Source organism: Xiphias gladius, chromosome 11 (genome assembly GCF_016859285.1).
Source record: "Xiphias gladius isolate SHS-SW01 ecotype Sanya breed wild chromosome 11, ASM1685928v1, whole genome shotgun sequence".
NCBI lineage: Eukaryota > Metazoa > Chordata > Actinopteri > Istiophoriformes > Xiphiidae > Xiphias > Xiphias gladius.
Genome location: NC_053410.1, coordinates 19,819,739 through 19,845,687, shown reverse-complemented (window position 1 = coordinate 19,845,687; position 25,949 = coordinate 19,819,739). Strand labels below are relative to the sequence as shown.

The 25,949-nt window shown below is 40.4% G+C and overlaps 1 protein-coding gene across 11 annotated transcripts; it reads right to left on the bottom strand.

Moving 5' to 3' along the window:
* Nucleotides 1-1,487: 1,487 nt before the first annotated feature.
* Nucleotides 1,488-25,225, bottom strand: klc1b (kinesin light chain 1b). Of its 11 annotated transcripts, none has more exons than XR_005708355.1 (18): nucleotides 25,125-25,225; nucleotides 18,039-18,309; nucleotides 17,423-17,653; nucleotides 16,110-16,191; nucleotides 15,298-15,526; nucleotides 15,060-15,147; nucleotides 14,295-14,396; nucleotides 13,506-13,679; nucleotides 12,701-12,800; nucleotides 11,602-11,654; nucleotides 11,274-11,341; nucleotides 10,832-10,940; nucleotides 10,672-10,680; nucleotides 10,231-10,383; nucleotides 3,354-3,478; nucleotides 3,056-3,113; nucleotides 2,691-2,947; nucleotides 1,488-2,579 (listed from the first exon to the last, which is right to left on the bottom strand). XR_005708355.1 is itself a non-coding variant. In XM_040138857.1 (18 exons), the coding sequence occupies exons 3-18, from the start codon at nucleotides 18,285-18,287 to the stop codon at nucleotides 2,873-2,875; spliced, it is 1,905 nt and encodes a 634-aa protein (XP_039994791.1). In that variant the 5' UTR covers nucleotides 18,288-18,309; nucleotides 24,176-24,263; nucleotides 25,125-25,163; the 3' UTR covers nucleotides 1,488-2,872. The 11 variants fall into 11 exon arrangements, 10 of the variants coding, with proteins under 10 accessions (XP_039994791.1, XP_039994790.1, XP_039994793.1 ...); XM_040138857.1 differs by adding an exon at nucleotides 24,176-24,263 and having other exon boundaries at nucleotides 1,488-2,947; nucleotides 25,125-25,163; XM_040138856.1 differs by having other exon boundaries at nucleotides 1,488-2,947.
* Nucleotides 25,226-25,949: the final 724 nt, after the last annotated feature.

The window sequence follows — 25,949 nt, the reverse complement described above, 5'->3', positions numbered from 1 at the left end:
GCCTACCGGGGGATAAGGAATACAACACTGCAACCAACTGGTTCGCCGGACCACTGTTTCCCTTCAGCTGCAAATATGCAGACTCCTTCCATGCCGTGCAAATAACTCTCTAAAGTACTACTGCAACCAATCATCATCACATCATCATCATCATCATCATCATCATCATCATCATCATCACAACGTAAATAATTTTCAGCATTTGGAGAGAAATGAAAAATTATGCAGAATTAATGCAAACTTATCCGAAAAGATTAAAAAAATAATTAATAAAACCATTGAAAATTCACAGTGACTATTTTATACTATTGCAATCTATCAAAATCGGATTATCATCATCCAAATTAGTTTCTCTGTAGTTCTCTCTCGATGACATCTCTATAATAGTCTGCTCTATGGTTCCTGTAGGTTTGTTATGTATGTTGTGACTAGTAACATCCGTAATGTTGTCTAATACCCCTCGTTGTGATGAACATGGTAGCGTTTTAAAGGACAAAAGCGCCGATCACAATGCTCTCACGTCCCAGTTAAACCAGCGGGGATGCACGCCGCCGTTATTTCAACACAACGTTACCTTCGAGAGTTTGACAGGTAGCCAGTGACGTCGACCGAGCGTGCCCCGCCCGCGCAAAACACACCACCCGGAGCCCAGGGGGATCAGCCCTTGCTGGCACGGCTAGTAGCGCTGCGCGCTGGGCCCGGTGCCATGTCGCGGATCCAGCTGGCACCTGGATAAGTGTGGCTGATATTAACACGCAGCCAGCCAGACTAAGAGATTAAAGGGCCATAAACAGCGTTACTTGATGTCTTGACGGGGCCATAGTAAGTAAAATTCAATTAAAGGTCTGACAGCCACTTGCCTTAATTCGCTATGAATTTCTGATTTATGAGCAGACAGGAGTGCTTCAGCAGCTACAACACCCACACACTTCTCCCATTTGAAGTCTCTGAGGGCACGGTGTCAACTTTCGCGCACTAATGAACTCGGCGAACTCCGACTCGCCCGTTTGCCTCCAAGACAGCAGAGAGAAGCAGCCCGACAGCACTCCGTATAGGACGAAAACCATCCCGCCATCGGTTCATTCAAAGCTGTCAAGAGTTCCTGAAGGGTTGCGGCTCCGCATTAAAGCGTTGACATGCTGAGAGATGATCAGTGAGCAGAGAGACCCCGGGCTGACTTCTGCCAGGAGGAGGAGGGAAAACTCTGGGAGACACATCACATCTTGGCAAGCCGTCAACGTTCACAGGGTTCCCACACTTACTTAGAAATTGATGTTTAAGACCTTGCTTGGTGGAATTCACGGAGTTATAATCTGCAGGTCTAGGAACAGGGCGAGACCGAACATTGGTATCTTTAAGACAACAGAAGGATCATTTTTACTCATTATCTGATAACTTAGAAGGATTTTCAAGCCACAAATCAGCCACATACGATCTCATATAAGAATAAATGATAAAATCAAAACCATTAATAGAAAATTGTTGGTTTTATTTCTGAATCAGGGTCATACAGCGGTTCAGATTTGCTATCAGGCATTATGTTTGACATATCCAAACAGATGTACATTCAACCATTACCAACAAAGACACTCAATTCTATTCCCACTATTCCCACTGAGAACTTATGATCAGATTCTATTGAATTTATTTATTACAAAGGATGAAAGGAAAAACTCAAAAAAATAATTACGAGACATTCCAGTTCTTTTGTGTAGCTTCACTAAAAAAAAAAAAAAAAGCAATCAAAGACAGAATACAACCCATCTGAGAATTGTGCAAAATCTATTATTATCATATAATAGAAATCTAGGCATGTATCACACATCCTAATCATTGTAAACAACATGATAAAAACGCTCTTGCAGATGAGACTCACATGGCACCAGCAATCATTCAGGATCATGACCAAGATGAATTAATGATGAACTAATAATATTTTATGTACAATTTAAAAAGTTGAACATTTTCATGGTTGTGTTTTTCAGCACTCAAAGTTCATACTCGTGTTTTTTCTGCAAATGGAGAGAAATGGTGCAGAAAAACACACTCGGATCTCAGAGCTGTAGAGTTTAAAGCAGCAACCTTTTAAGTGTCAAATAGTTTCCCAAAACTTGGTACGGACAAAAGTTATCCATAAAAAGTCACACGACTCAAATCATGCCGGTAGGATAAACAGTTCACCCTGTTTCCCAAAGCTTTAACCACCACCTCGCATTGCAAATAATTCTCAACAGGCAAATGTATAACCATTAAAATGAAAATAAAAATGATTTTTTTTTAAAGTATAATCCTGCCAGCTTTACATTATGTTGTTTCAAACCCAACAGGCCTATTTATTAACTTTAATTTTTGGAGAAGTAAAACGAAATCGACAACATGTAGTTAAAAATCTAATGTGGACTAATAAAACAATGAATGGCACAGGAAGACACAAAAATTTGAGCAACACAAACATTTCAAATCAAAACAACATATGGAGAAACATACCAGCACAGATGACATTATGGCGTCAGATGAAGTAAAAGTGCAGAGTCACAGCGATTTTGAATGAGGGGGAGAGATGAGGTACGTTTTCTTGGCTACATTTAGGAGGCACAGAGGTGACGCCCAAATTAGGAACATGGTGAGGAAAATACAGCAGATCTCTCAGTGGAGGACCAAAAGCAACAACACAAATTCAAAAAACAAACTTTGTCTTGATGAGATGAAGGTTCTTCGGGTCAGATGCTGACATGCAGAGAAAGGGTGTGTGGGAGGTTGATTCCATCTGGTGGCGTGGTTGATGATCTTTATGGCTCAGAGAACGAGCCAAATGAAGGAGCATCTTTGGGTTGGTTAACAGATCGGCCGATAGAAAGCCGCCTGCCCACCATCAGTTTCCAGTGTAGAGATCCATGGTGCTGGAACTCAGGCCCCGGCTCTCCCTGAAATTACTTCCTCCGCGACTCTGGCAGAGAAACAGCAGATATGAGCGGGGAAGGACATGAAGTTTGAAACAGAACATTTCCAATAATCTAGCATACGTTTAAGTCAATTTGTACAAACTCTTCCTCACCTGAAACGTGTCGTCACTGGTTTTGTTCAGGTAGTTCAAGGAAGCAGCTCGCTTCATGCTGTTGAAAGAATAGTAAGAAAATAATGGCCACAGTGTTTGAGATCAGGCTTTGGGTACAAAATACTGATTACTCATGTAGCTGGGGATGTTATTACCACTAGGAACTTTGGGAAAAAGTCACTAGCTGAGAATCCATAACACAGCCTGCTTCCCAAAGACATTAGTTACTTCAACAAGAAGTATAAATTGCTTGAAACGCCCACTATCCATGATAACAGAGGATTTCTTCTATTCTTACTTGGTGCTGCGAGGTTCAGGCGGTCCGTTGCCCTGCAGTTTCTTCACCAGCAGCTCGCTGCTGCGACGCAAAACGTCCCTGAGCTTCCCCAGAGAGCCGCTGCGCTGCAGGGCGCCGCTGCCGTCCTGCAGACACACACACACTCATCAACCCATCCATTCCGCACTGACCTTGCTGAGGAAATTCTCACAACTCTAGTTGTCTTTTTTGACCCTTTACTTAACTTGAATTGGAAGTGTTACTTGTTTGTGTTAAGGGTTACAGGCTTTGAAATGTTTTTGAAAATGTTACTTTTGCGGATGCGTGTTTATGTTTTGCTTCAGTTCTTGTGTAGATCATTCCTGTTATAAACGGCTGGTTGTGGCCAATAGCATGAGCATGAAGGTCTCACAACATGTTATTTTTAATAAATACATGAAAAGTTCAAAGACCAATCAATTAGATTATACTGAAACATTTAGCTAAATATGTAAATGTGTACAATGTAAGTCATAGCATGAAAATGCTGGCAATCATTAATATGATCCACAAGCAAATGTACCTCTGAAAAGTCACACCATTAGAATCAAGTGAAAGAAACTGAGTCTGCACAGGTGAACAAGTTATCGAGCATGGTTATTAGTTTGACAGTCTCCTTGTGGTCCAGTAGTTGTGCTGTGTGTGATCACCTACAGTCACTACAACTAAAATGATTATTTCATTAATTGATCAGTAACTATTTTGATAGTCAATTAATTGCAGCTTCATATAATTTTTAAAGCAAAAATACCAAACATGACTTAGTTCCAGCTTTTTTAATTGGTAGAATGTGCCGCTTTCCTTTGTCTTATATCACGGTGACTTGAATATTTTAGGTTCTGGAGACCTAAAGATGACTAAGATTTCAACTTGGGCTTTAGGATATAGTGATGAACATTTGTTACTGACATTTTAGTGACCACATGATTAGCCAGTTTATTAAGATATTAACTGGCAGGTTAATCGAAAATAATTGTTAGTTTCAGAATGAGCAGTAACCAAAACCAGAGATTCTTGTCAGACCGAAGTGAGAGACTCAGTTTTTTTTTCTGTGCCATAGTAATTTATCCATCCATCCATTTATCCTCACATTAGAATCTACTGTTTGCCACATACCGGCTCCTACATACTGTTTTAATTACCAGCCAACTAGGAAACACTTTGTATACCTTCCTCTGGCTTTTGGTGGGACACAAAACAGAATACTACATTAACAGTGTTTGAGGTCTGATCATCATAAATGCAATACAGGCTTATCACCAGCAGGGGGAGCTGTGGGTAAATCTGAGAATTTGGACGTACTCCAGCTGCCACAGATCAAATATTTCCGTTCCACTGGATGAAACATGAAAGAATCTGTGTTTCCACTGATGACACATTAATACAGACATTTCCAACCCATGCAGAGAAGAGACAAAACTTCACAAATGAAAAACTTTATTTGAGAATACCAACAAGTGTTGATGCAATAATCTTCACAATGCAGAATGGTAAATATAATGCAGTCCTACTTACTAAAGATAGTGCTTATAGACCTTACCATTTATGTTCTTCCACTTTAGGAAACTGAAGTCACACTATATATGTCAAGAATAGACAGTTCAATAAATAAGCATTCCACTAACACAACAATATTGTCTTAATTATGTGATGATCATAGTCAATTCTTTTGTTCAGAGTTGCATTAGAAGTATAGATGTACTCATTGGAAGGAATGAAGAATCAAGGCAAGTAGCATACTGAAAAGCCGTATAGTGAATGCACTTGTCAAATCTATAAATACAGCCTACAATTACACTTCCAAGATGTTAAAGTCATTTTACATTCAGTTAGTTAAACATCTGAAATAACGTGGATCTTGAGGAAACACTCGCACTGTACTTTTGGTGTCTAAAAACATGATTCACCAAAGTGACAAGGTTTACTTGCAAACAACTGTGTAAGAAAAAGGCAATACACCCCATTAAGCTCTGTGTTCAAAATACAGTATCCATAGCCAGAGTGGGCGCTGTGACTGTACCACCAAAACATACACAAATACACACTAAAACTACTGTGGAATCCAGGCTTCAATTAAATGATTACATCACTCCTACACTGACCAAAAAAAAAAATAAAATAAAAAGGCAATTTTGGGCATTTAAGTCCATTCTTTTGAAATCTATTATTACTTAGCAGTCTTTCAGGTGGCCAGTATCTGTGCTAGATGCTCTGGCTGGCCTCTGCTGTTATACTGGCTTTACAGCATCAGCCAACGTTGCTGATTCCCTTTGTAAATGCAAGCTACTGTGTACATATTGTGCCAGCATGGAGCCAGTGTGAATACTCTATCAAACCAAGGACGTGGAAGCCAGTAAGAGCAACTTGAACATAAATTGCCATGGCAACAACAGCTTGCTGTGATCTGACCAATTTGCTGTCAGCTTTGGCCTAAATGATGCTGGGCATTCTGGTCTTTCACAACAGGTAAACACTATGGCATTGTTGACATACTACTGCCTTTATATTCAGCCACAAAAAAAAAAAATCAAAAAGCATTAAAAAATGTAAACAAAATCATACAAATTTAAAATGAATAGGACATATATCTATAAAAACAAAAATGGCAATGCTCCCTTCTCATTTCCTGCCAACGAGGCTGAATATGTTCAAAAGAAATTATTGTAAATATCTTGATTGGCGAGTGTAACTTTACAGTACCATTTCAAAATGGTTTCGGCATTTGATCTCAGGTATTGGTTTAAACAGAAAACAGACATAATGGTGAGAAAAAGAAAAAAACCTCTCTTTAAAAACTTTAAAAAAAAAAGATAGATACTACTATGGCTAAATACAGGCAGGTTGGAAGCGAGCTTTGAGGTCATCTTTTCACAAGAAACAGCGTGACAAATTCAGAGTGAGACCAATGCAGAGCAATTGTGGACATGATCAATTTTGTATAATATTCAGTCTATAGTATCAGTAACTTTTTATCTGACTATGGGTTGGAGTGACGTCTGGAGTCTTGGCTGCTTTCCTCTGTATTTTTAGCCTTTTTCCATTAATATATATTTAGAACTTTCCTGCTCTCCGATCCAGCCAAATCAATCTATTATGTACCTATGAAAAATTACAAGTGGGTGTTTGCAAGAGGAAAAATGTGCGAGTGACTTCCTCACAGGGAAGGATTACACACATGACTTTTTCAATGTTAAGTGAGAGTAAGAGTTGAAGCAACAACGTCTGACATGGAGGACGACACAGGGTTAGTGAGAGGAAAAGATGGAGAGTGAAAGAAAGAGAGGGGAAAAGAGAGCAGAGATGAGAAGACCAAACGTCCCAGCAGCTGTCGGTTGAACAGGGGATAGAAGTGATAACCAGGAGGGGGCTTTCTGAGTCTCTGCCGGAGGGGGTGCCGGGAATGGTAGAGGAGCTGTTGGTTTGTTGGGACAGAGATTGCCAGAGGGAACGACAACACACATCCTTTTGCTATTGTGTTGGGGAAGGAGAGAAGGATGGAGGAATAATCTTGATGGCTTAGGCCTGATAAAAGAGAAAGAGAGAGAAAGACAAAAAGACAAAAACGGCACACATTGTAAGATTAAGAGCTCTGGGGTTGGGCTTTCTGCGCAAGCCACCTACACATCAGCAAATCTGAGCTGCATCCCTTTTTACAATAAACTAGTCCTGCACCCGGTTTACTGTATTAAACAGCTACAGCTTGGGGTATGGTTATAGTTTTCTGTGAATCCCAGATGAGGGATCCTACACAAAGAAATTGATGTGAAAATCCAGTGGCACAGGAGCTTGTTTGTCTTGCTGAAAACTTGCTGCACTACAACCAGAAACAGGTCAGTGACGCAGTAGGTTGGTGGTTGAAGTCACTGTGACTCAGCTGTTTTTCTTTCCCCTCTGGGTACCAAAAAGTCTGAACTTGGCTCACTGCACCCAGCCAGTGACTGTGCACTGCAGACGTGACACATCTGCAAGCATCAGCACTGAAACTGGCATAGTCATATAGCCATTACACTGATGATAAGAGGGACTTAGGTTGTGAATAATATTGATCTATAGCATTTTGAATTCAAAAGTCCTAAGTAAACATTAGCGGTATAGAATTCCCTACAGTCAAATTTGTATCTGATGAATGATGGAAACATAATCCTTCTACATAATAATACTAGCCTCGACTTGTCCTAAATCCTATTACCTTAAGAGATGACTAATTAACGAATTACCTAGCCTATTTGCTATGCCACTGTTTAGCTGATACCATGGCAACAACAAGGGTATGAGACTGTCGTAAAACCCACCCAAGCTTATTGTGTGGAATGAGAGCTCAAGAGGGAGAGTACAATCCACTGAGTGAGAAAAGGAAATTTGATTGACAGACTGATTGGTTGTCATGGCAAGAGTGATCAACAAGGAAGTAGGTTAGTGACACACAGAGAAGGAAAAAGCCAAAGGATGAAAACATGAAAACATGCAAACTAACAGGCAGCAGATTAAAGCAAATAGCCGAGAGCACAAAACAGTTACAGACACACACATACAAGTCAAATCATGCATTTTAAAAGAGACGCACATACCTATTAGTGATTAACCTGAACACAACCACAAATTTACTGACAGCTGTCGGCTCCTCACTGTCATCTATATCCACTGGTTCAACAGAAACTAAGTAAATGAGCTCCTGTAAAGTGGCACTGCAATTAACCCAATCTAAATGATTTAATAACAAAACAGCAGGCATTTATTCAAATACCTAATTTTGAGTCTGTAAACCACTTACACCTATAGCCTCAGTGACATATCAGACTTCCTGAGGGCAGAATGAAGACTTATTTAGGAAAATCTATACAGTAGGTGAGTGATAGGTCTGATATGCCTTTAACATCATCTCTTAGCAAATATATACACAGAAGCAGTGAGCAGTTTATAAGCCTATTATCTAAAACACAAGACAGTCAAGTTATAGTCAAGTATGTTTGCAGCTTTGTAGATGGATGGATGGATGGATGGATGGAATTTTGTTAAACAATCTTTAGTCAAAGCTCAAAAGTTTTGTGACAAATTAGCTTTCAGAAACAATCTTAGAAAAGAATGGGAATGTCATAAGTATATTTGCTGTTCTGACTGTGTGAATTTCATTTCTACTGCTGTGGCTGTGATAATGAAATGCTTGTACGCAACCAGCAATCCTCTGCATGCCATCACATGTTTCAAAGACAGACAGGTGCACACTCGGATGAATACACATGCCATCGCATTTGCTGGAGTGAATTTTGAAGCGGTTTGAGTAGCTGTGCTATGCATATGAACATCTGCGTAGAGAAGCATTCACATTCACACAACAGCCAGCAAACAAAAACCCACCTTTCTACTTAATGTTACTCACTCAGAGAGCAGCAGAAATCAGGTTAATAGACATTTCTCAACCATGTGAAGACACAGTGAACTCACATGGTCCATTAGTGTTCATGTTAAGGGTGAGCCCAGCAGGCTGGCATTGCTACATGCATGTTTGGACAGGGTGAGTGCGGTGAAGGGCGTGGCTGCGCTTAAGTGAGGGGAGAGGCACAGGCTCAGATGAGGCATCTCTGCTGACAAAGTCCCGCTCTCTGGCTTATGTAACCATCACCAGAGGGCTTCTTCAAGCTGGGACAGAGCTTTAGCAGTGTCTATTTAACTGAAAACACCGCTACACTGAATATCACGTTTTCAGTACCCACCTCTTTAATAATGAGGAGAGGGTTACAAGTCCAAAGAGAAATGATGTGCAGAAATAAAAGCTGCACGGTGAAATTACACTAACGATTGTTGGTCTGGGTCAAACACAGCCAGAGTGGACGTTATAATGAGGCAATACAACAGCAGGATGAGCTGTTGCATATCAACTGCCCAGTTTACTGTGCAGAGGGATGAGCGTCAAGGATATTGTGAACCTTGTCAATTGTGTTTAATGGTGGAAACATGAGGCATCCTAATTGGACAGGCTGTATGATTCTGAGTCCCAAAAAAGCAAATACATATACAATATGTTGCCAGAGTGCCGCAGAATGAGTTTGTGCCTTTGGTTACCGCTCCACTTGTGCAGAAGCATTGCCAGCAAAACAACCACTTATTAAAACAGTGCACTAGGTCTTCATTGTCAAACAATGAACAACGGAAACTTGAACATCTAGTCCAAAGCACACTCAGATGCTGTCAAAAACAACAGGTCAGCATGCCAAGACACTCAATCAGCTTTTCATTTTGCACAAGGGATTTCCTCGTCAACCTCGTGGGATGGACATGGTAATGTGCATCTACAGGGAGCTGATGGACTGGTACAGATACAGTTCACTGAGTGCAGCCAAATCGAGAACTGGGAATGAGCAGCTATTCCACTGATTAACTTTTTAAAAAGATATGCCTAAAAATCATGTTGTGAAAAAGCATGTTGTGCATTTAGGTTTTTTTCCATAATGTCACTCATATTCTATTAATGATGATGCGCAACACTGACATCATAAAATAAGTCACGCAGGAATGACTAATTTGTGCTTTTGTGCAGTTTGACCACAGTGAAGAGAGGTCTTCCTGAGCTTCCTGTGAGGTGGATCATCTGGTGGGACTTCCTGATGGCTCTGAAAATTAAGGTAGAGGACCCAGAGGACTTCTAATCATCACTCTATATCAATGCACTAATCTACAAGACAACAGTCCTCTTGTCTCACCTTTCAAGTTACATAACAAATCAGTGTATTTTAAATGGAATTCTATTAATTTGTGGGAGGGTATCTATCAGTCCAGACTCTCTGTGATATTACTAACACCACCCTGTTCTTCCATGAGGTCACTAGATGTGTTGGCTCGACTATAGTGGATTTGTACTCACCCCGTTCCACTCCACGCCCATACTCACTTCCTCGCCAGTCTCAGAGCCGCTCTCATACTTAACGCTGGTCAGACTGTCCCTGCTCCTCCGCCTGTCGCCCTCTGTATCCTTCAGGATCTCCACCACACGTGTCTGGTGGATGGGGTCGATGCCCTGATTGGAACAACACACAGATACGACACACAAACAAACAAACAAACATATTATAACGAAAACTAGCTCAGAGGTAGACATTAGCTTGTCGATATGGGGGAGAGTGCAAAGTTATATGTAGGAATTTAAGTGAGTTTAAGTGTCCTGTCTCCCTTAGCGCATTGACAGTATTGTCACAGCATCACAGAGACAAGGGAACATTCTAAATGACTGTGAGATGGGAGTGATGTTAGGGGGGAGAGAGGTGGAGGCTCTATGGGGGCTATCAGTTAGAGACAAACCACTTACTGTGTTGCTCTGGATCCATAGCAATGTAGAGAAAGGGAAAGAAATATCATGAGTTTTGCTGTCCTAATACGGGGGACATATTTCAGAATTCACAAAAACAGGAACTGATAAGCTATCTGCATGCAGAATTGGAAGTGTTCAGTTAGGAAATGCTGCTGACCTGCTTGCGAGACCTCACGGCGCACTCTTCCAGGGTCTCAGCAGCTTCTAGCTTGCCCTGTCGGCGGTACAGGGCCCCCAGGTTCCTCAGGGTTGTGTTCACTGTAGGGCTGGATGCAGAAGAGATATGCACACACTGAAATTTACTCTAAAGGTCATATGAGGAACAGTTTGGTCTGAAAAAAAATGGATGTGTAATGTACTATACTGCAAGAAAATGCTCAAAACTGGAGGATTAAGAAAGCTATTTATAAACCAATCATGATTTAGTCCCATTCCTAAAAAATAAAGAAGAAAATATAGAAAACATAAAAGATTTCTATAATATACTGTCTTCACGTATTTATAAAAACAATGAATGTAATGAATTCACTTCTGGACTTCAGCAAGTGTCTTTATTTATAACCAAGCTGTAAAAACATGCTTATCAGTCTCTGCCTCACCTGTTGACTTTACAGGCCTTGTACCAGCCTCCGTACTCTCCGTATGGAGTGTTGTCTCTGTGCTTGCCCTGGAAGTAAATAGGGGAGAAGAAGAAGAAAAGCGAGTGAAGGGTAGTGGTGGTTTAAACTGGACCAGCAGCATTTTTCCTGTGTTTACATATAACTCTCATGCACCAAATGGGGCTCACATTGTGTGTGAAGTACCAGATTGTATTTCATATTCCAGTTTCTTCCATTTGCATTTGGCACGTCTTATTCATTGAATTCACAGTGTTTTGTTTGCTCTTGTTCAGAATGACATGAGACTGATTACATGAATCCCCCTCACCTTACTCATCTCCTCTCTTTCCTCTGCATGCATCCAGATGGGCTTGTTCTCAGCTGCAGAGAGAAAGACAGGAGAGGTGGTCTACACACAGTACAACATGACTGGAAAACAGCTTAACTGGTTAACCTCAGGATGTTTCATTAAATCATAAAATCAATTACTAATGTTCATCTTTTTTGAGTGTATTTGGCAGGAGAAATACGAGAAGCAGCAGGTGAATTTTGAGAACTGGCACAAAAATATCTGAAAGATAAATTAACCACAGTCTAAAATCTTGGCTAAATGTTTAGGATAGTATAAAGATTGATTCAACAACATACATTCCTGAGCTTATTTAGTAATACTCTAAGTACAGAAACATACAGCTTTTATGTATACAAGTGTATAATTCTTAATACAGAAAACAGTACAAATGCAATATAGAGAATCAAGACACAACTTGATTATCTCATAAATAAAATCAAAGTAACCTTGAATAATTCTTATCACACCTTCCAAAACATCAAAGCACTATTGTCAAGTTAAACGATCCCTGAAAATGAACCTCTCAGGAAAATGTGAGATATTTTTGCTTTTGCTCAAAAAGCAGCAGAGCAGTGCATTGTGCCGAGTCACTTTCATCCATTTTTCGAAGCAGTGAATCAAATCCCTGGTGGAAAGCCAACAAAAACTTAGCTTAAACTAAAAAGAGAAGAAAATTGCAAAAGTTCATCTTTCAGACAAGTAAACTCTTTATTTCTTCAAGTAGTTTCTGCAAAGATTCTTTGAGTCCTATGAATGGTGGAGGCTGGCACACTGCTTATGACATCGTCCACTTTTTTAACCATCTGTCCATCACTGACTCTGCTTGCAGGTGTGAAACAACATGTGGAACATAATGGTGGAAGTGGTTTGAAAACAAAAAACAAATCTAGTCTTTCTATTCTGAGGGGCAGTTTAATGGAACCCATCACCAGGTTTTTTGGGGTGACTTATCAATGATTCATTGTGTTTATACGTTGATGGAAACAAGAACCTCCACCACAGCGATATAGAAATACTGTAACCTTTCAAACATGTGCTACCATACACTGAAAATTACAACATTATGAGGCCTTACCATCAACAGATCCAAACTCTTTCTCATGAGCACGAGTCAGAATCTCTTTGTACAGAATCTCAGCCTCCTTGTATTTCCCCTGTTTGAGAAAGCAGGATGCCTGAAGAAGAAAAACAAGCAAAAGCATATTTTAGCGTTGGATCAAACAGGCCTATTGACTCAATGTGCCCCCTGACACAGCAGGAGCAATCTGCCTGCATGCTTCTCCTCTACACTGTGGCTCATGAGAAATGCTATAGTAGCACAGAGCATCCCTTACTGTCACCATACAGCCTTTCTATCATCATTGAGACAGGACAGGAGCAGGAAGGAGGACTTGGGAGAGCTACAAGAAGCAAATCAGCAGACAAAGGACGACTGGCTTGGAACCCTATAAGCAATGCTAACTGAAACAAGGAAACCTCTGTAGATGACGATTGTTGTGCTGAGAGAGTAAAATATATGCTGCCTTTCATAACTTTAAGTTTAAAAAGCCTGTGTTGAAAAAAAATAGCGACCCTTTTGTCAAGTCTGTCAACATCAGTTGAATACAATAACATTTTAAAAGGCCTTTCAAGTAGAAGCTTTGCAGGCAGAAATCACTAACAACAGGCCCGCAGAGAACAAGCTCAGGCTGACAGAACAAATGAGCGACTCTGCTCACAATTAAAGTACGCTGTGCCTGTGTTTACGTTGATACATTCACAGGTCAATAGGGACAGTAGTTCTCAAAATTTACAGTATATTAAAGTGAAAGAGTTTGTAAGGAAGAAGGGAAAAAAAGAACAATAAAACGCTGATGTGTTAGTGATGACTTATATCTCACCAGGTTGTTCTTGGTTTTGGCCACGTTGGGATCATCTGGGCCCAGCCTGCACTCGTAGATCTCCAGGGCACGGCAGTAGTAGTACTCTACCTCCTCATACTTGCCTTGGTTCTGACACAGCAGAGCCAGGTTGTTAAGCTGTTTGGCCACATCTGGGTGGTCCTTCCCCAGGACCTGATGGAAATCGAGAAGCAAATGTTTTGAATTAATATCTCAGTCTGTACCTCTGTCTCAGTGCCTTTGGCTCTCTCCTGCATCTCTCCCTTCTTTAACACCATCTCCTTTCACTGCTTTCGCCATGCAGCATGTCTGAAGATTGGCTGATCAATAGAGGAGTACAGAATAGAATTTTCAGGCAAAGAGACTCGTTGTACCCTGCTGAGCTCTGTAGCTTTGTCACATCTCCTATCTGTCTCCTTCCTCGCTCCCCCAACGCTTGCTATCCATTTTCAGCTGTGCTCTCAATTAAACCCTCCAATTCCCCTCCGACATGGGAACAGCCCCAGTGGAAACTTCACAGACAATTTAAGAAAATCCTTGCTCTTTTCCCTATTTATAGTCTGTTGTTAGCTGGTGTTACAGTAGCTCCAACTGACATTTTGGACATACACCATTCAGCCACAACATTAAAACCAGTAACAGCTTTTAATGTTGTGGCTGACCGGTGTATTATCACTGTTAATTACTTTATTACAAAGAGCTAATTGTTCACTGGTTTGAACTTCAGATGAGGCCTCAATTGCTGTGCTGTGGACTGCTCTACTGGTGCAATCCAGGGATATGGCCTACCTTTTCTCTGATCTCCAGAGCCCTCTTACACAGAGGCTCGGCCTCCTTGTACTTCCCCCTCTTTCCATACAGCACAGCCAAATTGTTCAGCGTTGCAGCAACCTGGACATAAAGAAACAGAAAAAAAACTGAGGAAGACCACTTCCTTTCTCTGCTTTGCTTTTGTATTCACAACTTAGCTTCACCGTATCAGAACTTAATTGACTGTTGTCCCATGACCTAACACAGTCATAAAAAGGTATTTTGTTCAATCAGGCAGTCTTTTTTTAAAAACTCAAAGCCACCTGGATTAAATAGGTCAGTCGTCACATGCCTTTGTGTTTCATTATTATGTGTTGAGGATCAGACTAAGTGACAACAATATGAGGCATTTGTTTTGTTTTGTAAATCAATTCTTACAAATCTGTTCACAAAGGCAATGAAAAGCAAGGTATGTTTTAATATTCTCCCATTAGTCATTCTATTCCAATTGCAAAGATTTGGTGATTTGGTTCATGGATGTATGAGCAGACATTGAGCAATTGTGATTGATTATTTTTAAGCCTGCGGACACATGGTTATAAATCCATACTTTAATAGTGGGGGAAAAAAAACCCGACAGACTAACTGAGAAGCACTGTAAATAGAGCAGACTATGTGGTTATTGCTTCCCTGTTGACACAGTCTTTAAGTGATTATGAATCAACACCACATGACTAATGTGATCTATCTAAACATGAATGTGTCCACATGAAGATATGGTTTCCATGATGGTGGGAGTCTTACAGCAGGATGGTCTTTGCCGAGGGTTTTCTCACGGATGGACAGAGCATCGTTGAGCAGATGGGCTGCCTCTTTGTATTTGTTTTGATCCCTGCATGAGTGAAAGGGAGAGACAGGATGATGTGATGAGACTGACTGTTTCTTGTTTTTTGACAAAATTTGTGAAAAAAGGAACGCAAATTGACACAATTAAAACAACAGTAGAACTAGCTACAGCTTGTAGATGGAGTCTTTTTCTGACCTATAGACCAAGGCCAGGATGTTGAGCATGGTGGCCACGTCAGGGTGGTCATGTCCAGAGGTCTTCTCCAGGTCCTCCAAAGCTTGCTTGCAAAGGGGGACGGCCACCTCGTACCTGCCCTGGGAGGCATACTGGATCACCAGATTGTGCAGGGTTCTCAGACGGGCTGGGATCTCGTAGCCTCCCTGCTGGGCTGCAGCCACAGCCGCACTGTTGTGTTGGTGCTGCACTGTGGGGTGTAAAGGCCGCACACACACAGCATTGGTCAGCTTGGTTGTCAAAGGGAGAAAACTCTGACCTGGATATATCGCTAACTACATTTGCATGCACACAACACTATGATTTCAGGAAATAAGATTACGGGGATAATTCAATTAATGTTTAAGGGCACGACACAACATTGTCTCCCCCAGTGTACTGGGCTTACATGGCCAGTCAGGTTAATTTACTCAGAGAAGGATGTGACACCAGATAATCAGACTAATACCAAACCAAATCTGACAGATTTCTGTTATTCAAAGCAAGTGTGCCTATTGAGAACCTCGCTGAAAACTTATTTTAACTAGATATATGCATTTTATCAGAAACACTGGAGTCATGACCACAGCAAAAATTATTTTACTAATTGCTATTCCAATAATGTAATACTCATTAGTTTTAATCACATACTAGCTTTTTACTCTAAATGGTGACTATATCATTTTGGAAGCAAACTCATCTATCATATAAAAGCTATTATATTAGCTTTTATGGTCTTAAGGGTGAGTAGAATCAGAATGTCATGTTGAATTGCTGTATATTGTTTTTCTTACTTCCTTGGCCATGCTCCTCTTCATCATTGGGGAAGAGGTCATCCAGGGAGTCCTTTGGTGTTTCTCTGTCCTTCTCCTCCTGCTGAGAGGATAAAACAAACCTGCGAGTCAGATCCTCTCACAGAAACCAGGAATAACGGACAACAATTCAGGAATCAGCCATATCAGATATGCAAAATGAACAATGACAGGTAACAGACACAACACAGAAATTAGGAATGACAAGCACTTTGATCTGATTACCTCAAAGTGAGCATACATGAGATAATATCTGTCTGGAAGCTTGATATTTATATGATTACATCCGAGTGGAGAAACACTGATTATCAGAGATTTACTCTACCATCTGGCAACAATGTTACATGGTTTTTTATCTTTGTGAACATCTCAGCCAAGAGTACTTTTAAGATTATTATCATCTCATAAACATTACATGTAATTACATAAATGCAATTGGTAGTATTAGACAATTTAGACCAATACATTCAATACTCTGCATTAAATTATACTTTATATCATGAGCTCATTATTTCACCTTGACATGATAAATTGGATTTTAAGGATTAACTGGACTCATTCGAAGTCATCAAAAGATTTTATTAATGCGGCAGCCTGTTAAAAGCTGGTAAATGGAAATGCTGCTTCCGTAGCAAGAACTTGGATCATACAGGCTATTGATGGGATGGGTTCCTGCTGAGTTACGCAAATAGTGGATACAGGCTATTACAGCCTCTTTTTGTGACTAAGTATAAGGTCAGAATGGGTAGTGATTCATCTCCACCACCAGATCAATGAGAACCCGACCAGAAAGGCTCATTCCTGGAAGACCATACAATTTCTTGTTCCTGTCACAAACATCAGCTGCTGTATAAGATATCATTGACAATTTGCTGCCCTTTACAGTTAAATCTGTACTTTCAAGGCATTTTCAAAATAAAATTGTTCCAATTTGGTTCACAGCACAGGATCTGTATTAGTATTTTCTGACTATTTCTGTCCCATTTTGATTGTGATAACTAACAAGACATCTCCATTTCACTGAGGAGGCTAAATAATAAATGAAATGAGTCAATTGAACTCAGTACCTTCCAGTTACAAAGAGCAACAGATTTTAAAGAATCTTGTTATGATAAGGACAATTAAACCACTACACAAACACGTAGACAATGGTGGAATATAATACCTCAAAATGAATCAACCCATTCGTGCAAAAATATATTAGCGACCAAGTATTATTCTGTAGATGCATTTGTAATTCTAAGCGAGGGGCTTCAGTCTTGATATCAAGCCTACTGTCTGTATACAGTACTTACAGTGGGTGAGACATCTTCATCGTATTTTTTGAGCTGGTTCATGAACTCCAGGTGCTTCTTCTCCTCCTCCAGCTGGGCCACGCTCTGCTCGCTCTTCTGCAGCTTCTGCTGGGTGTTGGCCAGCTCGTCCCGCAGCCACTGGTTTTCCTGGCAAAGCCTCCTCACCTGTGCACGCAGCTTCTGCTTCTCTGACTCCACCGCATTCAGGTGGTTGGACAGAGCCATCATCACCTGGGATGGAGACAGCATTGAAGAGCATTGACATTTAACAAGGACAAACTGCTGCAGCAGCAGGGCATATTCTGATTCAGGCTGATTCTGAATGAATCATGATCACCACACAAGCTCAGTATAGAATGAGGAAGCTGTAAGGAGGCAGAACCACCCCAAGCAGAAGACAGTAACACATGTCTCAGTGGGTTAAATAACACATAAACAAAACTGACAACGTTGTCAAACATTCTCTCTTTTTCTTCCAATTCTCATATTAAAAACTTTAACCCAGTTTATTTTACAGAACATTTTCCTTTTCACTCATATCATCATAGTGACCAAACCATATCTACTCATAAGTACTTAGTTTTTCCCTCCTCATACCTCTACCATCCTGTCTTACCTGTGCTTCTCCCAGGCCCAGTTCAATCATCTCCACTGACTTGCGGAGCAGGTTGGACTTCTCGTGCACCAGGTTGGCCTCTTCATCCTTCTTTAGGCACTTGATGGTCTCCAAGAGGCTGTGGAGGATGGAGTTGTGCTCGTTCTTCAGGGCCTCCAAACCCTGGATCACTAGCTTCGTGTTGGAGATGATCTCCTCCTGAGAAAGCTTCTCGAGCTTCTCTTCCCGTGGATACACCATGGTGGACATCTTCTACGTAGCCCAGGGAAACCTGTTAAGAATGAAAAAAAATGGCAACTGGCTGTTAGAGTAGGATAACCTATTGGACACTGTGGGACAATGTAAACAGCAGCTGCCACATTGAAGGGCATTTTCATAATGGCCTTTCAAACATGCAGCTGTGCTCGTCTAGCATGAATAATTTGGCTCAGCTAAACTGCAACTGTTAAAACATTTCGGTTGTTACTCTTACTCTTTAGCTGAGTATCATCGGTTTCAAATGATCTTTTACACAATAAACAATCTAAGGCATTCTCAGTTTAAAGATATCAGTGTCTGACAGTGTAGACCCTGCCCTTGAGGCTGACAGATGCTAACATGTCATTTCTGTGCTCAGCTACTCAGGCTGTAGCATGATCCTCCAGTAACGTGACAGACATAAAAGGGGAATTAACTCATGTTTTATCGCTACAGTTGAGATAAGGGATTCAAATTCCGTGAATGAGATAGGTCAGCATTTTTCTGAGCTGTTAAATTAGACAAATTCATAATGTTGTCAGTTCAATATGATAAGAAAAAAGGGAATTAAATAAACAACAATGCTGCAACTGAGTCTGGGTGAATTTCTCAGCTGCAAGTGTTGAATGAATAGCCACATACAATTTAAAGACATGAGTAGAGTGCCTGCTTTATGGAAAGCCGAGGGCCACAGGGATATATTATTCTGGGAGGACGGACTGCTGGGGTTTGGCACCTATAATAAGCTCTGGTTGGGAGTAGGACTGCAGCTTGCAGTGTAACAGAGGGCACACAGATGCTGCAGTGTGGGTGGCTTCTGGTGCCAACACTTTATCCAAACAGAGGCCTAGCTGGCTGCATGACTGGCTGAAGAGTCAAGGAGAGGATGACTTGACAAAAGCCTCATTAATATAGCCCAGCAGCTGGTCAAGTCGCGGAAAAAAAACACTCAGTGTCTATAATACTGTGTTCTGAAGAAATGTTGGCTCTTTGGTGATTGCATGGAGCATGTGCTATTTTCTCCAAACAGTCTGAGGATAACCTATGACTCACTGAGCCCCATCACTGTTGGCTACATCGTGCAAATGTCAAATGTCATGAATATGCAAAAGAGGCCCTGCCCTTCCAGCTAGGGTCCAGGCAATATTGAGCTGGTGCATTGTGTATTTTAGCAGCAGCAATGAGGATAAGGGGTTAAGGATGAGGGGGCTTGCAGTAATAAACACCAGCTGAGAGCCACCTGTCTAGAGAAAGATATACTAAACTATCAATGAGCCACTCCCTGCTTTGCTACTTTTATTTCAACAACTGTGTATTAAATCAGATCACTGAGAAATTAAAAAGACCAACAAAAGCGTTAAACAACTGGAATAAATAGCTATTTGCTTTTTAATTTAACAACAGAATAGAGATTATCAGATATGTTAAGTCTATTGATTAACGTAGCTAGAAAACCTGCGAAAAGATTGTTCTTCAATGTTCAGCGAGGGCAACTGATTGCTGAGTTACGAATCAAACTACTTGAAACATCACAACGTGATCATAAATGACCACGAGGGCTGCCACTAATGATTATTTAAATGATCTATTAATCAAGAAAATAAACAACAGATTAATGGATTAGTCATTTGTGCATGAATTGTCTGAAAATTGTAGGGAAAAAAACAAAACAACTAACAAACAAAAAAACATCCATCACAAATTCATAGCGCCCAAGACAACCCTTTAAAATGTCTTGTTTTGTCTAACCAACTGTCCAAAACGTGAAGATATTTCATTAAGTGTAATAGAAGGCTAAGGAAACCAGAATATACACACATTTGAGAGGCTGTGAACCAGAGAACATTGGCATTATTTCATTAAAAAAAAAAAGGACTGAAAACAATTAAAAATGGTTGAAGATTTAATGTTTGCAGCTCTAATGGCTGCTCAACTTAATTTGTTAGCTTCAATGTTCTAACACTTCTTCTTACAGAAAATCTGCTTTGTTTGTGTATTTTCAGTGGACCTTTGCTAAGCTTTACAGCTGACGCTTGGACTGGCAGAAACATCGACAACGAACCCAACTGGGTCTGTTGCTAGTATCCAGTAGCCCCCACCCACCCTCCTGATATTATGCATGTCATATCATGTAATCACAGCTGGGCTCTGTCATGGGAGCGTTATTTTTGATGCTAATATATTTCGTAACGGACACTAGACAAGCACAGAGGGTGTGCTACTGTAGTCAGCTGGAGGCCAACTGGATGTCAGCCTGTGGAAATTAGCTTTAATCAGGATGACACTGGAGCCTATGTACCACCAGCTGGAGGCTCTGGATAGGCAGAAGAGCAGCAGTGATCAATAAAAAATAGTGTCAGGTGACTTAACACTATGGAGAGCATGGGAGGATGCATCTCTGCTGTCAGATGAAAACATCTCAATTTGAAATTTGAGTGCTTTTCCATTTTTTCCAATTAAAGGTTTTCCTATTCTCAGCTCCATGAATCTGCTAACTCAAATCCATTGAAGAATTCGAAAAATGCATAATTTATTAAGTGGAAGCTATCCATCAATTTTTTTCTCGTTTCCTAAAAAAAGAATTTTGGAGATAGAAGCTTTTTTCTTTTAAATGCCTGAATTCTCAGCGTGGTGAAAGAAAAAGGGAAATGTTGGGTGAGCCTGATGCAAAGCAGGTATCATCTTCTTTAACCTGTTAAAAACATTGAAGAAGTGCTGAATGATTAATATTGAGCACATTAGATATGCTACCCAGAGGGGTAACACTGAGTATCTCTCATCTGCAGTTTAGTACTTTATTGCACTTCATATGCAATCATCCCTTTCCTTTCATTTTACAGGAACAAACAGAAGAGCCAGCCGAGACAGCCATCTCCTCAGCGACAAGCAAAGTGACAGGATTCATTTAGTATTTATTTCATCACACATCATTCTGATGAAACAAAGCACATAATCAAGAGTTTTCAGACCATCAAATATATACCTACATGTCAGTCTACAGAAAGTGTGACCTTGTATTTGCTGCTAGCTTAAAAACGTTTCTACATTTAAACAAAAAAACATAATTAGGGCCAAGTATTCAGATCACACAGATATATACTCAAAATAAAAAATTCATAAATATTCTGAAGTAACAAGTTTCAGGAGCTCTTACATTAAAGATAAATAGACGACAGCACAGATAACTGAAAGCCATTCTGTAATGACAAAAAACAAAAAAACTAAAAAACTTGGTTTGACTTGCTACTTTACATGAAAGTCTTCAAATGTCAAAAAAATAAATAAAGCTGAACTCTGATTTGCATGGTCATAGAGACATCTGTTTTGAATAAAATTCTGAGTTCAGCAACATTTACAGTCATATCCAATGTGAACATTATGCTATAGAAAGGGGAAGTCCTAAATTAAGTGAAGGTGGGGATTATACGTCCCCTAATTTGACATGAAGATCTGTCAGACAGCATGGAGAAGTCTGTTTTCTCACTGATCTGACATCAAAGCTCTTACCTGCTCTGAACAAGATATGAAATGATCTCTTTGAAAGATCAAGCATATTCACAGATCAGACAGCTTATTGCCCTGTACATTTACTCTGAGTCTCAGCTGTTTAATAACTATGTGGATGAAAGGCCTGACTAGCTGGGTATACACAGTAGCGAACAAAGAGAAGAGGGGCTTTCATGTAAGCCAAGGGAGAAACAAGCTGCTTCACCTTGATAAAATACACAAACACCTGATCAAGTACTTCTTTCTCCAGAAAGCTGAAGTTAATATTTTCCAAGTCTTTAAAGAGGTGAGATAAGGTCCAACAGGCCTGTGGTTTTACTTTAAAGGACTGCACTTGAATTAATCTTTAACATTTACTTTTCCCCCTTTCATGTTTGTTTCATAAAAATCAAGTGCAAATGAAATAGGTGAAATGGGAAAATGGGAATATAAAATGCAACAGAGTAATGAAGTGAAATGACACACCAGCTAATTCAGTATGTCCAAAAATATGACCACATATACTGCTGAAATGGGTCACTGCTTTTGAGACAATACAAACAATGCACTCACCGTGGACATGTTATACATATTATACTACAAAGAAGCACATATTCATTCGGTTTAGGCTTTTATCCAAATACCCTCATGATCAGGTACAGGAGTGATCAGGATCAAGCAAGGTTCAGGAGCAGCAAGTCAGGTAGCTAGTCACAAGAAATATTGTTGGCTCACTTATTATAACAAGAGGAAGTAAACACAGGCACACGAGGAGACCATTTTCAACAAACCACTCAGCATAGAGCTACTTGACAAGCCTTTTTTATACATACACAACACAGATAAGACATGTCTCATTAACAGATGTTCCCGTCTCTCATTGTTACTTTGGAATAGATGGGAGCATTTTTAAAAATGTAGCTATACAGTCAGGCTGCCATCTAAAACCATTCGAGTGACAAGATTGCATAAAATATAGGATCATTATGGAGGAAAAAAAAAATCTAAACAAAGTGGTCATGATTCTTCATTCTTTTTATGAAGATAAAAAACTAAGAAAAAACTAACAAAGTATGAAAAGGGTACAAATTAGACTCTCAAATAATCCTTATATCCATTACTAAGCCCACTAAATGCCTGCCAAAGGCTTAAGCCATCTATCATTTACGCTGGCAATGTTCTCAGCTGCTACAGCTTGCTGGACCAGAAAACTAACCTCGGTTTCAGTGGCTCATAGTTTGGCGTGGAGAAAAGCTGATGAAATAATCACTTCTCCTCCGGCAATAGCGCTACACGCCAGCAAGGTGCATCATAAAATTGCTGTGCTAATCCAAACAGATCCTTCTTAAAATGAAAAAGGAAAAAAAACCTTGGGTGGGAAACAGACAAAAATGGCAATGAAACAGGACTGTAATGAGAGTGGTGCGTGCTGGTGTTGGGGAGAGAAGGACAGGAACTGCCTGCAGGATGATGTTGACCTTCCCACCGCTCATTCAGAACAACAAACATCAGCTCAGGGTGCACATCTAGATACAACCCCGCCCACAGTGGGAGGAAAACAGAGGAGTGCAGAGGAGCAGGTCGGATGGGGGAGGGAGCAATCTTGATCTAGACTCTGCTTCTCTATACTCATGAGACACAAAGGATTAGACCTAATGAGACACAATGGAATAGGCTCAATTACACTATTTACAGACTCAAAAGGAGTTGCACGTGAAACCAAGGCTGAGGGCACACAACATACTGCAAGGTTAAAACTTGTAGTCTGACTAGACAAGTCTTAATTTGCTGTTGTTTTTATTATGTGGACCAGGACGTGATCAGGAAGGGATCAAAGGTCATATAATATATTGCAGCAATCTTAACACATCTAGCCCAGAAGGCTATCCAAATGCCCATGAAGATTGCACAGTGTTATGAGAGACAGTTCTGTGTTTACAGGAACAACTTGGTGAACTCGGCACCTACTGGTTCATTTCCCGCTGAGCAGTGGAAATCTGGACCATCTCTCAGCCATGTTTTTCTGATACAGAGCTCCGCTCTTCATTAGTCTTCATCTCCAGAGAGACCTCTAGCCTCATATTATCACATCTCCATTTGGCAAACACCATCATCACTCAGTCCCTTGCTTCTCCAAATCTTTCCTACCTTCTTCTTTAAAATTACTTGTGTTATGTTTAAAGAAAACCTAGACACATTTTCGCATGAAAGCTGAGCTATACTGAAAAAACTTAATGAGCAAATACAAAACACTGCAGTGACTATGGCAGAAGACCTTTTGAGAAAGGGTGTGGTATATGTTAGCGTTATAATTGTAAAAACAGTAGCATAGGAAATGGAAAAGGGCAGACTGCAGTGGGAGCACCAACAAACCATTGCCTAATTTCTATGCCATCTCGCCAGAGATACATTACCTGTCTACTTGATGAAGTTCAACAGCCCCAGATCACTTAATCTTCCTGTTTTCTGCACAAACAGCAATCCAACACATTGCCTGCATCACTGCCAGACACAAAGGAGAGCCAGCCATCAAGGAGGGTGTGGCAGGGCCAGGGACAACGAGGAGGAAGTGCCACTGACACTGTCCACAGTCATCCATCACCCCACTGCAACCAGCTGCTAAAGCGCTGTTTTCACACCCATGGTTGTCTGAAAAATGTCTGCCTGAATATTGCCACTGAAGCAAGAAGAGATATCAGGTAGATCACCTGTCTAACTTAGGAGTATTATGTAGAAAATGCGCCACCTGTGTCTACACTGCACTTTTCCACAAAGATGTAGCAAAGCTGAAAATCAATCAGACGTTTTATTTAATATCGTGGTAGCTACACGTTAATGACTCTGCACAACCTCAGCTTGCTTGGAGCATTAATATGCAGTCTTATCTGATAATCTCCGCAAATTACTTTAAAGCATTAAACAAGAACTTATGTGGTTATCATTTGACATGAGCGCTGCGCATTATTGGGTTCAAGCGATTTTATTTTGTTCTGACTTTCACCGTTCACAACGGGGCTATGACTTTCTACCTTTATCTAGTAGGTTCTTAATTAACAATAACGGCGAATTTTAAACTTTGTTTCCTTCAAAATATTTATTATGACATTGTTCTGGACGTGTAATCGTTAGTTTAGCGAGCCTGACCGTAAACCTTGCTTTTTGATCTGTTTAGCGCCCCCGTCAGCAACTAGCTAGCTTCGGCTAACCAGCTAGCATCACCACTCCCTACTCGTTACAAGTTCAAACCTCCGAGCTCATAATTTCTATACACGATTTCTTAAATTTATATTGCTTAAATACACGGTCATATACTGGGTTCACGTAATTATAATATTAATTAGTGAATATGTCGCTATCACTTACCGAGAGCTAGGACTGACGGCTAGCTCAGCCCCTTTAAATCCAAAATGTCTCCGGCGAGCTGCTCCCAGCAGCCTCTGCGGCTGAGTAGATCTGTAGTGACGTCATGTTTTGTTTGGAAAAAATCCTCTGCCAGGCCATCTATAAATCTTTCTATCTATAACATACGTTTACTAAGATAGGGAAAATAAATATAAAGGGTGCTCCACACAATACTTTAAGGCCTAATTCTTACTTTCAAGACATACGAGCAGGCTGTCATTCAACTGCAGAAAAAGTACCAAAGAGCACCTAGTGACATCTGGTGGTTAACTTGTGAACACTGACAGACGGCTATGATTCTACCGGTTCAATGTCAGTTCAGTTCTCCATAATTTTCTACAAACTGTCCTTCTCTATGGAAAAATAATACGACAGGTTTTGCCTTTCCCCTTTAGCCGGGTGCGTTTACGGGGTGATTACCCAGTAAATTACTCTTTAGTGTTGATTTTACACTAATAGCCATTTCACCGCACTTCATCACAACACCACAGACGTGTATATAATACTGGTTTAATATCAACCAGCATTCTGTGTTTCTAAACCTTCAGTGACAAGTTACAGAATGACAGTAATGTAACTGGAAAGCCTCAATCAACATTTTAATAGTTTATTGACCTGTAAAAATGACTGTAGAAAGCAATGACTGTGCAACTGTTTTGATTCACGGACCGCATGAAAAGGAGGGAAGAACAATTACTCGTATTTATTGCACAGCAATAAAAGGTTGGACACAGCATCAACACGCTTACATTAAAATGTAAGGAGGCAATCCTGCCACCTAGAGGC